General features: G+C 41.0%; 1 protein-coding gene across 1 annotated transcript in view; it reads right to left on the minus strand.

Annotated features, from left to right (window-relative positions):
- Positions 1-14,284, minus strand: part of c1qtnf4 (C1q and TNF related 4) — a 38,741-nt gene that overhangs the window by 2,924 nt on the left and 21,533 nt on the right. The window contains exon 2 of the mRNA XM_074659272.1: positions 599-960. Coding sequence (XP_074515373.1) covers positions 599-955 — 357 coding nt within the window. The 5' untranslated portion in view covers positions 956-960. The remainder of the gene's footprint in view (positions 1-598; positions 961-14,284) is intronic.

Below are 14,284 nucleotides of genomic sequence, written 5' to 3' on the forward strand. Positions count from 1 at the left end.
ACAGGTACTGCATTTAGCATAAAACAATATGCTCCAATCATAACATGGCAAACTGCAGCCCAACAGGCAACAACAGCTGTCAGTGTGTCAGTGTGCTGACTTGACTTTGACTTGCCCCAAACTGCATGTGATTATATTAGAACCCATTAGAACCCATTTTCATTCACTGATCTGGAGGTCAGATGTCAAGGAACCCCTTTGAAAATGGCCATGCCAGTTTTTCCTCGCTGAAGTTTAGTGTACGTTTGGAGCGATATTTAACCTCTGGCATTATTCTGTATTTTCTTATTGTTTACAACAAATGTGACCTCCCTACCCGGTCTCTGGCAAATCTTTAAAAAAGGTCACCAATATATAGTTTCATTTTTAAAAAAAGTCAGTAATTTCCTAAAACAGCTGCTCACTGTAGTTTTTATCAAACGTTACTCAGACAGGAGGAAATAGTGCATTTATTGGGGACTATTTTCAGGGGCGGATTAATCCGTCTGTGATACACCCACACAATACTTGTTAGTGGATACATTCACTGATGGTTTCGGTCTTTTCATGGACCAGTGGACCAGAGATGAGCGGTGATTGAGAGAGGTGTGAAACTTACCTTCCTCTCCTCTCCGGCGTTCTCCTCGTACACGATGGCCTGCACCTCGTTCCTGTTCTTCATCAGCATCACCGACAGGTCCTTGTGAGGGAACTTCCCCACCGTGAAGGAGAAGTAGTACGCCCCGGTGATGCGACAGCGGAACAGGCCGGCCTTGGGGTCGAAATCCCCGCCGATGTTGACGTAAACGGCGTCGAAGGTCACGGTCATCTTGGGCCCGCCTTCCATGCTGTTGGTGCGCGCGACGGAGAACGCCGAGCGTAGCTCCACGTCGTCCAGCAGACGGGCGAAACCCCACGCACCGCCCGCATGGCTCAGGCACAGCAGGCCAATCAGAACGCTCGCCGGGAGCAGCATCTTATCTGAGGAAACATTAAAGAACAGAGGAATGTGAATAACCTACTTGGCAATAAACCTGATTCAGACTCCTGTTTTTCTGTTGTGGTCAGCTGCAGCTCCTCTCTCTCTCTCTCCGTGCCTCTCATGATGCTCCTAAAGGGGGATCTAATAAATCTGATGTAACACAGCATCAATACGGAGATCTTATAGAAGCCTGACGACTGTTTGTTGATTTTGTTGCTCGTAACTTTTGTAATAATATCTGTAATAAGTCTCATGTTTTCATTCACTTCCAGAATATAGATTCGCTGTCTCATCATCTCATTTCATACTTCACTTCTCATCATTACACATATTTGTAGTCAAACCACGGCACAGTTTTATGCAGAAGGATTTTCCAGTTTTTCCTTGACATTTTTTTTTACTATTAACACCTGAAATGATGACGGCACTTGCGAATAACAAGGTAATAGACCATGTAAACCGTACTTTGGTGTCTCATTTTTACCTCTTTACTTTAGATTTCAAGCTTCCTTTTACAAAATCAACCAAAATACTGACCAAAAGGAAGATCTTAGGTGGATAACATCGAGAATAAATATGAAACAGAATTGCATAACTGGAGACCAGTGGTCAACCTCTGAAGTCTGAGAAGTGATGTTTGTTCAAGTGTTCACTTTTCTGACAAGTTTGGTTTGATGCTATAAAAAGGGGGTGGGACGTCATGATTGGCAGCTTTAAGTCTCTCTCAGCTTGTGATTGGTTCGAGCGGGTGATCTCGATACCGCAGCTCCACCGCCCGGTCACTACTGCGCAGACTCTGGCTCTAAATTACGTCAAAATCTCAAGATGGCAGCAAAGAGACGAAACTCTGGTGTCGCTGTCGTCATTTTGGACTGAAAACGTTTATTATATTTATAATATTCTATTGTTCAACACAGGCAACTATTTCAAGAAAAAAAAGTCGTAATATTACGAGAATAAAGTCATAACTTTACAAGAAAGAAAACTTGTAATATTACGAGAATTTTGGTAGAATATGACAATGGCTTGAAATATTTTTTTTTACTTTTGTACAGCACTTTTTAGGCGGACGTTTTACTGGCGTCCGGTAGTCACTTTCAGTCCAAAATGGCGGGAGCGTAGCTCTGCTGCTGGGCGCTGCCGTTGCAATGGAACGAATAATTGACTTTCACGTCTTGGCAATATCTTTGTTTTGGTTTCACTTTTGTACAGCGGCAGGAGGTGGAGACTTGTCGTCCGTCTTTACATACAATCTATAGTCCGTACCAAGAAAGTGCTGAGGTTAGATACACTACAGTCCTAAACATCACACATCACCACTCATCTGAGAAAAGAACAGACAAAGCTTCACCTCTCGAATGAAAGCACTCGTTCAGAGGTGAAACATTTAAATCACACACATAGACAGACAATAATCACACAGTGGAGCGAGCATACATTTGCACCTCATAAAAACACACAAAACCGGCTTCAACAGATGTGCCTAAAAACAAAACACACACACACACGCACGCACACACGCACACACACACACACACACACACACACACAATATCCCTGCGATGTTTTTGAGTCACTCAAGCAGACCGCTCTCAGCAGAGGACGTATTAATGTGTCTTTTATTAGCAGAGACAAACGCTCTCATTGTCTCATTGTCCTCTTCTAATGAACCAACAGGAAGCTGACACACACAGGTGGAGCTGTCAGCGCTCTCACAACAAAAGGACTCAAGCGTATTGTGAGCGGAGCTACCAGACCCGGAGGAGCTGACTCCACGTTCAGAGCACACCACAGTTTATCAACCTACGGGAGGATAATTTGAAATATATGCCACTGTGTTTAGAGGTGCTCCTTAATCTCCTGTATAACAAAAGTAGGTCGTGTAAAGCAAATGGGTTTTCTGTTTTAGTAGGAGGATTTTCTCAACACATAAAGGAACAATTCGTCCTTCAGTTTATCACAAACATTCAAATTATACGACGAAGTATTAGGGCCACATTGAGGGAAAAAAAATCTGAGATTCCGAGAATAAAGTCATAACTTTACGAGAAAAAGTTGTAATGTAATGAGAATAAAGTCATACTATTTCAAGAAAAAAAGGTTATAATATTACGAGAATAAAGTCATAAATTTATGAGAATCAAGTCTTAACTTTGCAAGAAAAAAAAGTTGTAATATTATGAAAATAAAGTCATAACTTTCTGAAAAAAAGTCGTAATAATACAAGGGTTAAAGACTGTGAGGAGTTGTCATGGCTCTCATATTATTTACTGTAATCATTAAGAATCACTGCTTATCGTACCCTGTTTGATTCCGAGTACATCGTCACTGAAGGATAGAACATTTAAGCGATGTTAGATGTGGTATTAGTTGTACTCTTTAATGTCTTCGTGGCGCACTACATCCGTTTTCACAGTCGCAATGCATCACCCCCAAAGCCTTGAAGTTATTTACTCTTGGAACTAAATGTTCTCCTTGTATGTTTATACTGAATCGACCTCTTTAAATGGAAACTAATTATAGCGGTTGATTGTACTTAGGGCACTGAGGCACAACTGATCGTTTTTGTCTGATTACTCGTCCCGCTGCAGCAGCCGCAGCAGCAGCAGCAGCGTGAGGAATCCATTCTGCACCAGCACCGGCTCCGTATTATAATTCTCCTTTATGAATCCGAGCACACTTTTTTAAATGTGTGAAATAATAAAAAGACAACAGCAGTGTTCGTCTAATGACAGCTTGCACTAAGAAACGGTGTTTGTTTGTCTGTGTAATGGCAGCAGTTTTAACTAGTCATGTCGACAGACTGCACTCCTCAGAGAGTTTGATGCTTCAGGTTCAAACAGCAATGAAAGAATAGATCAAACAAACCTCTTCCGTAATGAGCACCCATGGGAGTTAAGCACAGAGAGCTGAGCTGAATAGAAAAGACTGGAGCAGAATTAGACCATGCAAGTAGAAAAAGTACAGTTAGGATTTTTTTTTATTATTTTGACGAGTCACTTACTTCTTCCATATTTATATAAGTATTATTATATTTATTTTAGATTGGTCACATTGTGTTGCAATACGCAATATTTATTTCATTAGATTTTTGAATGACTTGCATACGTTTATATGTTTTAAGCATGTTTCAGCACATGTGTGTGTATGCACCACGTGAGTGTGTGTGACGATGTATATCGTCAAAACTAGGGATGCTCATTTTGAAAAATGTTCTTAACCGATAACCGACCCTCGTTAACTGATTATTAACCGTTAACCGACAAGATTTGTGCCTCGCGCCAGCTGCAGTGTATGAGCACAACAGACATCTCCACAGTCTAATAATGACATGTTTAAATTGAGTCGAATCGTGACCTTAAAGTCAAATCAAATCGTGGATTTGGAGAAAGATGTGATGGGAGACTCGTGGGTACCCAAAGAACCCATTTTCATTCAAGAGACAAGGGACCCCTTTAAAAATGGCCTTTTCAGTTTGTCTTTGCCAAAATTTAGCCCAACTTTGGAGCGTTATTTAACCTCCTTCCCTAACATGCTTGATACAAATGGATTCCTTTCTAGTTTCATATGACATCAGTACCTTCATTCTAGCTCTAAAACTGAACCTGCTAGTCCAAGTATCAGCAACCTTTACTATCAAAAGAGACATTTTAGGCAAAAAAAATAAATACAAAATCTGTCTGGAGCCGCAAAACATTTGCGTATTGTGATGAAGGTAACACAGTTTATAATCTAAGTATATAGTATATAAGTCTAATGCAGTAGGGCCCAAGAGCAAATGTGCGACGGAGTATTAGGGCCACATTGAGGGAAAAAAATCTGAGATTTTGAGAATAAAGTCATAATATTACGAGAAAAGTCGTAATGTTACGAGAATAAAGTCATAACTTTACTAGAAAAAAAGATTTAATATTATGAGAATAAAGTCAGAAGATTACGAGAATAAAGTCATACCTTTACGAGAAAAAAAGAAACTAACACGTAAAATTACTACTTTATAATATTAGGAATTTATTCTCGAAATCTCAGATTTATTTTTTTTCCTCAATGTGGCCCTAATACTCCGTTGTACCGTCGTACCATAGACCTACAACAATGATCAATAAAAATGAAAAATGTAAACAAAAAAACAGTTATTCATTTCCATTTTTAAAAATCCACAGGGAGCCACTGGAGAGGAGCTAAAGAGACGCATGTGGCTCCGGAGCCGCAGGTTGCTGACCCCTGCTTTAGGAATATCTTGTGTTTTTCACATCAGCCATTGCACCCTTCTCGTCATGTGTGGCGAACACACACACACACACCAGCAGCCCAACGCTGCTCCTTCAGGCGTCACTCAGCAGAGCTGCGGGGGAATCACTCGTCCATGCAGACAGTGACTGCTCGCCTGAGACCAGTTTGCCTCGGATGACCCCCTCTAAGATCATCCGAGAGTCCTCCTGATAACACCACTTTCCATTTTGTGTTTCGGTTTGACATTAAACTGGCATGAAAACATATATAAGTGGAATGAGGATGGCAGATGGATTTATACTAAATCCACTATGTCACCTCATCCTGAGGCTGCAGCACGGACACAGACTCCCTGTGTCTGAAATGTTTAAACAGTGTGACCGACTGTGAGGAGACCCCAGATCAGATCCAGGACTCACACTCTTAAGTCTGCCCGAGCCTCTGGGAATCCCCCAGGAGGAGCTGGAGGAAGCTGCTGGGCTCTGGGAGGCTCATCCTGTGGGGATTGTAGCTCTGACCCAGATAAACAGTGAGATACTGGATGGATGTTTGGAGATTAATAATTATCAGCAAAAAAACATGCTATTAATATATATTCCATTAGTCAAATTAACCCTCTGAGACCCACAATAGAAGAATTACAAGGTCTTTAGGGGGAGATAGCAGGTCAACAGTAGATGTCACATAGAAGTGGTGTACATCATCTGAAAGCTGGGAACCTGAAGATTAATTTGAGATGCAGCTTAAATTGTAAAAGTGTATAAGGGTTTAGAACATTATGATAGAAGTATATGATGGTCATCCTCATGCTCTATTATTTCTCATAAGTTGTTGCAGCAATTTTTGGGTTGATACCATTTGTTGCACAGATTTGGTGCTAAATTTAACCATTTTTTTAGCATTGGAGAATTGATAAAAATGATCAATAATCCCTCCAAAATACCACATTAAGACACCAAGACCTTTAGGAACACCATAGAAAAAGCCATGCTGTGATTTGGGTCAAAAACGTTTTGACATTTGGAGATTTCTGCAAGAATTGCATGTTTCAGCGATTGGATGGCGAGCACTTCTGTTGTTTAAACTGCTCAGAAACCCCCTTATTGACAATCTAAATAGGAAAGCCATCCATCCTCTGAATGCTCTAGGTCTGTAGTTTGTGGCTGTAAAGTTTCATGAGGCTGTGATTATCCTAGAGGTCACCACAGGTCATTTTATACAGTGAGGTCACGTTTCAAGAAAATGGTCTCACTACAATGAAATGGCTCCTATGGGGGCTAACATCATCACACATGAATACAGTTGGGCTCATTGGATCCACAAGAGTATCAGCTTTACAGTGATACCCAATTTATGTAATTCAAGACTGTTTAGGGACCCCAGTATGCAGAAATATTAAAATTTTAGAATAGGCGAAAATAACCCATTTATATTGCGTTCAAATAACTGCATGTGATTATCATAAAGTGGGCATGTCTGTAAAGGGGAGACTCGTGGGTACCCATTGAACCCATTTTCATTCACATACAGTATCTTGAGGTCAGAGGTCAAGGGACCCCTTTGAAAATGGCCATTACAGTTTTCCTTGCTTAAATGTAGCCCAACTTTGGAGCGTTATTTAGCATCCTTCCCGACAAGCTAACGTGATATGGGTTCTTTAGGTTTTCTAGTTTCATATGATATCTGTGTCTTCACTCTAGCTCTGAACCTGCTAGAGCCTCTAAAAGACAGAAAAAGTTGGTCGTGGATCCCCCCGTGAAGAAACAGATTGTTAGACTGATGATTCCTCTATGTTGGGCCATCATGATTGAGTGCTGGTGGTTCACGTTTTAAATTTACATAAGCTATAATTTGCTGAGAGGTTACTGGTGAGTGGGAAGAAGCACCATTGTGAGGGAAAAAAAAATTAAAATATAATATCCTGTCCTCTCGAAACAAGTAGCATCAACAGCTTTCATCAAGGTAATTAACTTGTGCCGGTTCCAGCGAAGCTGCTCGCTGGAAACGAGCGTGGCCGCACTGAGAGGCTCATTACTAAGTACTTGGATTTAAGAGGAAACACAGCTCTCATCCAGAAACACAATGTTAGAGCCATTCATACAGAAGAGAGATATTTGTAAAGACCCTTTCCAACACGACAAAAAAAACACTAACATCTGGCTTTGTCTAAAGTGGGAAGGTTACAATCAGGATCAGTTCCCGGGACAAATGACTCTGCAGTAGTTACCGGTATTTATCGGCTCTGATCTGCAGTGATGGAATCACCCGGGTTTGGCCTTCTGAATCGGCAAAACAAACTCGGACACAGGAAGACTAGAGCCGGTATGGGACACACCGCAAAAACTAGGCCGACAGACGGCAGCCCCAAACTGTCCGTTGGCTTGGTGTGTCGGGGCCTTTAGGTCTACATACAGTAGCTGGCACTAGTGTCACAGTCGTGACAGTGTCGCTGTTATCATCTCATATATCAGCCAGACGTCTTGTTTTTTATTAGTTCAATAATGTTTCTTGTTTCACAATCGGAATAATTTAATGTTCAGCAGTCTTTTTTTTTGATCAATTCTTTGGCATTAAGTGTAAATTTAAGTTTGTTACCATAGCAACGCAAATGGCATGGCAACTATCACTGCAGTAAAAGGGCTGCACCTAGTGTCGTTTTTAGATGGTGCAACAGGTGTAAATATTTATCACAAGGCTGGACATTGCTAAGCCCGGCGTAGGACTTGGCACCCAACTTTTTTTATGTCCAGCTGGTGCAACCGGCCTAATGTTTAAACATTTAGACAAAGGGAGTCTGTGTCCGTGCCGCAGCCTCAGAATGAGGTGACAATACAGTGGATTTACTTTTTTATATGCTGGAGTGAATAAAACCCTTTGCCATCCTCATCCTCATTTTTTTTCTTTTCATTTTGTTTTCTGCCAGTTTAATTTTATACCAAAGCACCAAATAGAAATGATACATTATCCTGAAAAAGAGGTTGCACGCCTCAGTGAGCCCGGCAGCGTTTTTTATCAGGAGGACTCTGATCGTAGAGGGGTCATCCGAGGAAAACGGTAAAAGGCAAACTGGTCTCAGGCGAGCAGTCACTGTCTGCATGGACGAGTGACTCCCCACAGCTCTGCTGAGTGACGCCTGAAGGAACAGCGTTGGGCTGCTGGTGTGTGTGTGTGTTCGCCACACATGACGTGAAGGGTGCAATGCCTGATTCTGCACCTTGCGATTTATGTGCAGTGCCAATGCAGGATTTCAGGGTTGTGTCCTTTACAGTGGGGGAGGAAGTATTTAGATCCTTTACTTAAAGTGGCAGTAGGCAGTATAGTTTTGGCATCATTGGGAAAAAAATCGCAAATCTGTTTTAACGCCACTTATTTCTTGAACGCATTAACACAACTTGGTATTTTTTTAGATTGTAGCGGGTTCAGTTTTAAAGCTAGAGTAAAGATACTGGTATCATATAAAACTAAAAGACCTAAGGAATCAATTGGTACCGATACCAGCTATATACTTGCTTGTTGCGAAGGAGGCTAAATAATGCTCCAAACTTTCATTACATTTTGGCGACATACCCACTTTATGATAATCACATGCAGTTTGGGGCAAGTCATAGTCAAGTCAGCACACTGACACACTGACAGCTGTTGTTGCCTGTTGGGCTGCAGCTTGCCATGTTATGCCATCCATCCATCTGCAATGGATTATGATTTGAGCATATTTTTATGCTAAATGCAGTACCTGTGAGGGTTTCTGGACAACATTTGTTATTGTTTTTTGTCAGACTCCAGGTGCCTGCTGTCAGTTCTCCTGCCCAGAAACCTCACACTCCTCCGTACACACGATTGATTATATGAAGTGTTGCAACATAAAAGTCAGCAGGGATCTACTCTTAAGACAATTCTCATTTTGATAATGGATATAATCATAACGCTAGACTGAGCACTTTGATGTCCATCCTCAGTCGAAGTGTACATTTTGATATTAACTTCCAGCCAGAGGTGTGAACTTTTATATCCCCATCCCTCAGAAGCCTGAGCTTTGATTCGGCCCTCCCAGCGGGCAGGAGGCCGACTGAGGCGGCTTCAGAACATCAGTCGACACCATCCAGCCTTCACGGAGAATAGAACGGCAGTATTGATCATTATTGAAACCTTCATGTGCTGGGATTTGTCCGTAAGCACAATGGAGGTGTGAGCTAATTCCTTTGTGTTTTGCATCGAATTGATTTGGAAGTGAGAGACAGAAATGGTTTTGTGCTCTTTCTAATCAGCCCTAGAAGTTTTTTTTTTTAGTTAGAATCAGTTGCTCGCCCCCTGAGAGAACCAGGTAAAACACATATTGATTTTTATTCTTTTTCAAACTGGCAACGCAAGGCTGCCGGGGGGGTTGTGCGCTTGCTATGTGTGTCCCACAATGTACTGAAGTATGTCGACTTTTATATCCAACCTGTGGTAAATGACGACAGTTTAAGTGTTTTATAGCACAGTCTTAAAGGTGCCATATCATGCTAATTTTCAGGTTAATACTTGTATTTTGTGTTTCTACGAGAACATGTTTACATGTTGTAATGTTAAAAAACAACTTTATTTTCCTCATACTGTCTGCTTGAATATACCTGTATTTGCCCTCTGTCTGAAACGCTCCGTTTTAGTGCATTTCAACGGAATTGCAACAGAATTGCGTTGCCTTGCAACAGATTGAATCCATGTTTACTTCCTGTCAGTTGATGTCATTCACATACACTGCAACTAGGAATAAACTGGGACACATTTAGAATATTTACGTTTAAAACCGTGTAATGGTCTAAATATTGTATATTTGTGACATCACAAATAGACAGAAATCCTAGCAGCTTGTTTCAATCGCACAATTTCTGAATACGGGCTGTGTGCGTTTCTCTGTATATTGAGTGCCTCGATACTTTCACAGTATTTATAAAGCACTTAAACCTGCTTTATAATATAAGACATGAAAATCTTACTTTTTACAATATGGGACCTTTAAGCTCTGTCTACATGTACACAAACATTTATGAAACAGATATTCTTCCCCTACGTTAAAAAAAAAAAAATCTATCCACATGACCTTCAAAAAAATATCTGTATAAGAGATGTATAAGAGAACTGGATACAGCGTTGGAGGTGGGCGCCCATTCATTCCTATGAGAGTTGTTCAGTGGCGAATGAAGCCAAAATGGCTCGACTCCTGAGTGATTAAGTACCCGGATCATTCCGCGATCTTCCGCAGTCATAGGGCCCATAGAGCAGGCGCATTTAACGTTTCCTTTAACTCTGCGTCCCAGCTCTCGGTCTCATTCACATGAACGGAAGAAGGAAAATTACTCTGGATTCAGCTATTGGTGCATTTTACAACTTTTATGACCTAATGATTTAAATACAGGATATTCAAAGTGTTCGTACTGGGAAGTTGATTTACCTAAAAAATGATCTGCCGATTTTTCTTTCCAAATGTAAGTCTATGGACACGGAAATTGTAATTCCACTACGAGAAGTTGCTTCAAAGCCCCGACGCTCTTCCTGGGGGCTTGGTGTGGATGGATGACGAGGTTGAGCTGCTGCTTAGCGTCACCTTACCGTAGTACGCCATGTGCAAATTGAGGTCATAGTTTCTGAAACGCTCCATTTTACACGTCCACACGGATACTAAGTAACCAGAGTTTTGAAAAATCTCAGTTTTAGAGGCCTAAAACTCTTGTTTGCGTGTGGACAAGAGGCCAAAAGGAAAAGGGCCTTAATGCCGGACTTTTGCCAAGTCTTTTGTCATGGTAGAATATCTCTAAAATAATATTTAGTAAAAACACTATGATAGTGAAGATTGAGATGCTTACGGTAAAGGATAATTCTGGTTTATTTTCATCGCTTTGGCCATCGTTCCTGCTTCAACTTTGCAATAATCCCCCAATGCACAGGGAAACTCTGCAAGCACTAAAGTAGATCAGACATTTCGGGTGTTACCACTTTCGGTTTCACCTCAAAATAAATTGCTTTAGGTGCACAAACAACTGACTAAGCTGTTGACTTCTTTACAACCAATTCATCCTCTGGCAACCGTGAATGTCTGTTGCAAATGCAATAGGATTGGTCTTTAACGAATTGTTCGGTTTGTAATGCGTGCCAAACCGAAAGCTTCATACTGACCGGTTCAATGCAAGTATGCGGATTGTTACCCCTAATAAGTAAAAAAAAAACTTTGACCGGTTTGTGGCAGTAGAGGAAAAGTCATGGGATCTCCAAAGTCAGTAGGTTTCATCCTCTGACGACCGTTAATGTCTGAACCAAATTTCATGGCAATCCATCCAAAAAAAAAAACAAAGTACAGTAGGTCAAAGTTTGTCTGTAAACTGGTACAACAGACATTATGGGAAATCATTTTCCTGTTCACCTTCATTTCTTTTACTTCTTTCTCAGCAACCTTAGTGAGTCCCATGCAATTTTTATTGATTAAAAACAATGAAAATAAGACCAAAGCCAATAAAACAAAACAAAATGTGTTATTTCTTGGAGCCATATCTGTGCATTTTTCCTACTCCTGCAAATAACTTGCCAAAATGAAGCACATTCATATCCATATATACCAGCAGCATTCTGCACCATTGTTCAATAATTATACAGAGAGGAATCCGCTGTGGAACATTCTTTTCACCCACGGTAGCAATAACCTCTTTCTCTTGTTACTGTTGCTATCACAACAGTTTCAGTTTAACTGTATAATATGAATCAAGGTCAGATGAGAAATTGCTGAAATGCATTCTGCAAAAAGTACATAATCACACCCATGCAGAGGTGGGTGGTTGAGGGGAGGGAGAGCGCAGTGTGCAGTATGTTCTTTACTTCTGTACTCCTGAGCATTGGATTTGAAGTTAAATGACGACTATGTTGTTAAAGTGCTGACTTTCAGCTTTAAAAAAAAAAAAGCAACAAAACTACTTTGCTAGGTTTAGTAAAAAAACATTATAGTTTAGCTTAAAATGACAAACGCACGGCACCTGCCGTCATGCCAGAGTCGTGTCCAGTCAGTGGCTTCTACTCTGAATCAGCAGCTTGTTACTGTTGTCCGAGACCGAACGCAAATAACCAACACAACATTTAGCCGGCGCAAAATTGATGCAACACAACAGATAAACATCGGCCACTGCCAACAGCGAATGTCACCTTATTTGCAGATAGGCCGACGGCAGTCAACAAGGCAAATGTTGGCCGATACCGATGTTCCACTGATAATCGGAAGGGTGTCTGCAGATATAGACACCACCACACACTATAGAAAAGCCCTGCATATTAATAAACCTTTAAAATAAAAGGTTCTGAGTGCAACACTGTTCAGCCAATATGGAAGTGAACACAAGTTGAAAGTCAGCATTTCAACCTCACAGCGCAATGAAAACATCACTGTCCTAATCTCTTTCTGACAATGCTGTAGATTCCAGGAGAGAAAACGTGGACACTTCATCACAAAATAACTCCCTGAAATCTCGGTTTGAAGCTGTCTGACAGTGAAAGAAGAAACATTTTTTGCTTTGATCTGTATTAACATCCTTGTTGATGACATTACAAATAAGGAGAGATGGAAAACCATCGTCTTGAATAAGCACAGTCAGTTTCCATGGCCTGCAGCATCTCCTGTTGTTGCTTATTCATATGGTTTTGATGAGCTGGCTTAAGACAAAGTGTCAAAGGCAGTGATTATTTTCTCATCAGGATCAAGCGTCTCTCTCCTCTCAGCAGCCGAGGATTTGGACCACTCATTTCGTGTCTGTGAGGCTTTTCAAAGCTGCGTGCCGCAATTCTAACGAAAGTCATTTTCAAAGGCAGTTTTACTCAGATGGCAGTGGGAGAGGAGGAAGCAGCAGCAGCCCCCACCAGTCCACCTCCTTTTGTTGTTGGGAGATGGGGGTGGTTGGCCTTGAGCTGGAGCTTCACAATGGATGTTTGTCTGAACTCATAAAGCAAAAGATGTTTCATTCTTTGTGTGTGGGTAAACATGGTCATAAATGGGGATGTATGCCTTCAGTACATGGACAAGGAATGATGCATGATGAATCTTATGAAGACATGATGACAGCTCATTAAATTTTTAACTAAACCTTCTGTGAAATAAATAATATTTCACATTCTAGTCTTGAATTTACTGCTGATGAAAATTGTATCCAACTTTAAAAAAAAAAAAAAGAAGTGCTGTCTTTACAAAGCAAATTTGCCGAGGGTGAGATGCGACAACACGGTCTCACGGCAGTTCGTGAAATAGTCACGCAATTTAATCTGTTTGATTCATGTACATAGACATGAATTCCCTTTTTTTTTTCTCCCCGTGATGCTCAGCACTACTTTCAACAGCATATTTTTTGTGCATTTTCCTACGAATGTCCAGCAACATGTGACACACTTGTCAATTTCCGCTCCAGTCTTTTCAAAAATAAAACTACTTAGTAGTTAGGCTTAGAAAAAAGGTCACAGTTTGGGTTTAAATAACACCGGAAGTGGCGCCACTTAAGTACAGAAGTTACATGACAAAAACTACTTATTTAGCTTTAAAAAAACGTGATTTGGTTTAGAATAACTCCGGAAGTGCCGTAACTTAAAGTGGCAGTAGTCAATACATTTCAGCATATTGTAATTCAAGTATTCTGAGAGAAAACTAGACTTCTGCTCCTCCTAATGGCTCTGTTTTCAGGCTTTAGAAAATCTAACCCGTGACGGGAGACTTTGACCAATCACAGGTCATTTCATTGAGGGAGCGTTCCTATTGGCTGTGCTCTGGTCATGTGACCAGAACTTGGCGTTCCTTCACTAGATTTCACAATGGCGGCGGCATCACAGACTTTCTCATTTGACAGCTAAACCGTGCACTACAAGATGATTCTGAAAACATCTGAGGAGAGAAATAGACATTAACGTAACAGAATATTGATTCATATTTGATCAGCGCTGCCTAGTTTGACCGTTTGGTCGGAGTTCAGAGTGATTGACAGCCGGCTCTCATAGACAGCAGATGGACAGCAGACCTCAGATCAGCTCTTACTGCTTGTTTTCCTCCGGTCTGTGAAATCTTGCAGATGCCGTTAGGAGCACCGGAGG

This window comes from Sebastes fasciatus, chromosome 2 (genome assembly GCF_043250625.1).
Source record: "Sebastes fasciatus isolate fSebFas1 chromosome 2, fSebFas1.pri, whole genome shotgun sequence".
In the NCBI taxonomy this organism is placed as follows: Eukaryota; Metazoa; Chordata; class Actinopteri; order Perciformes; family Sebastidae; genus Sebastes; species Sebastes fasciatus.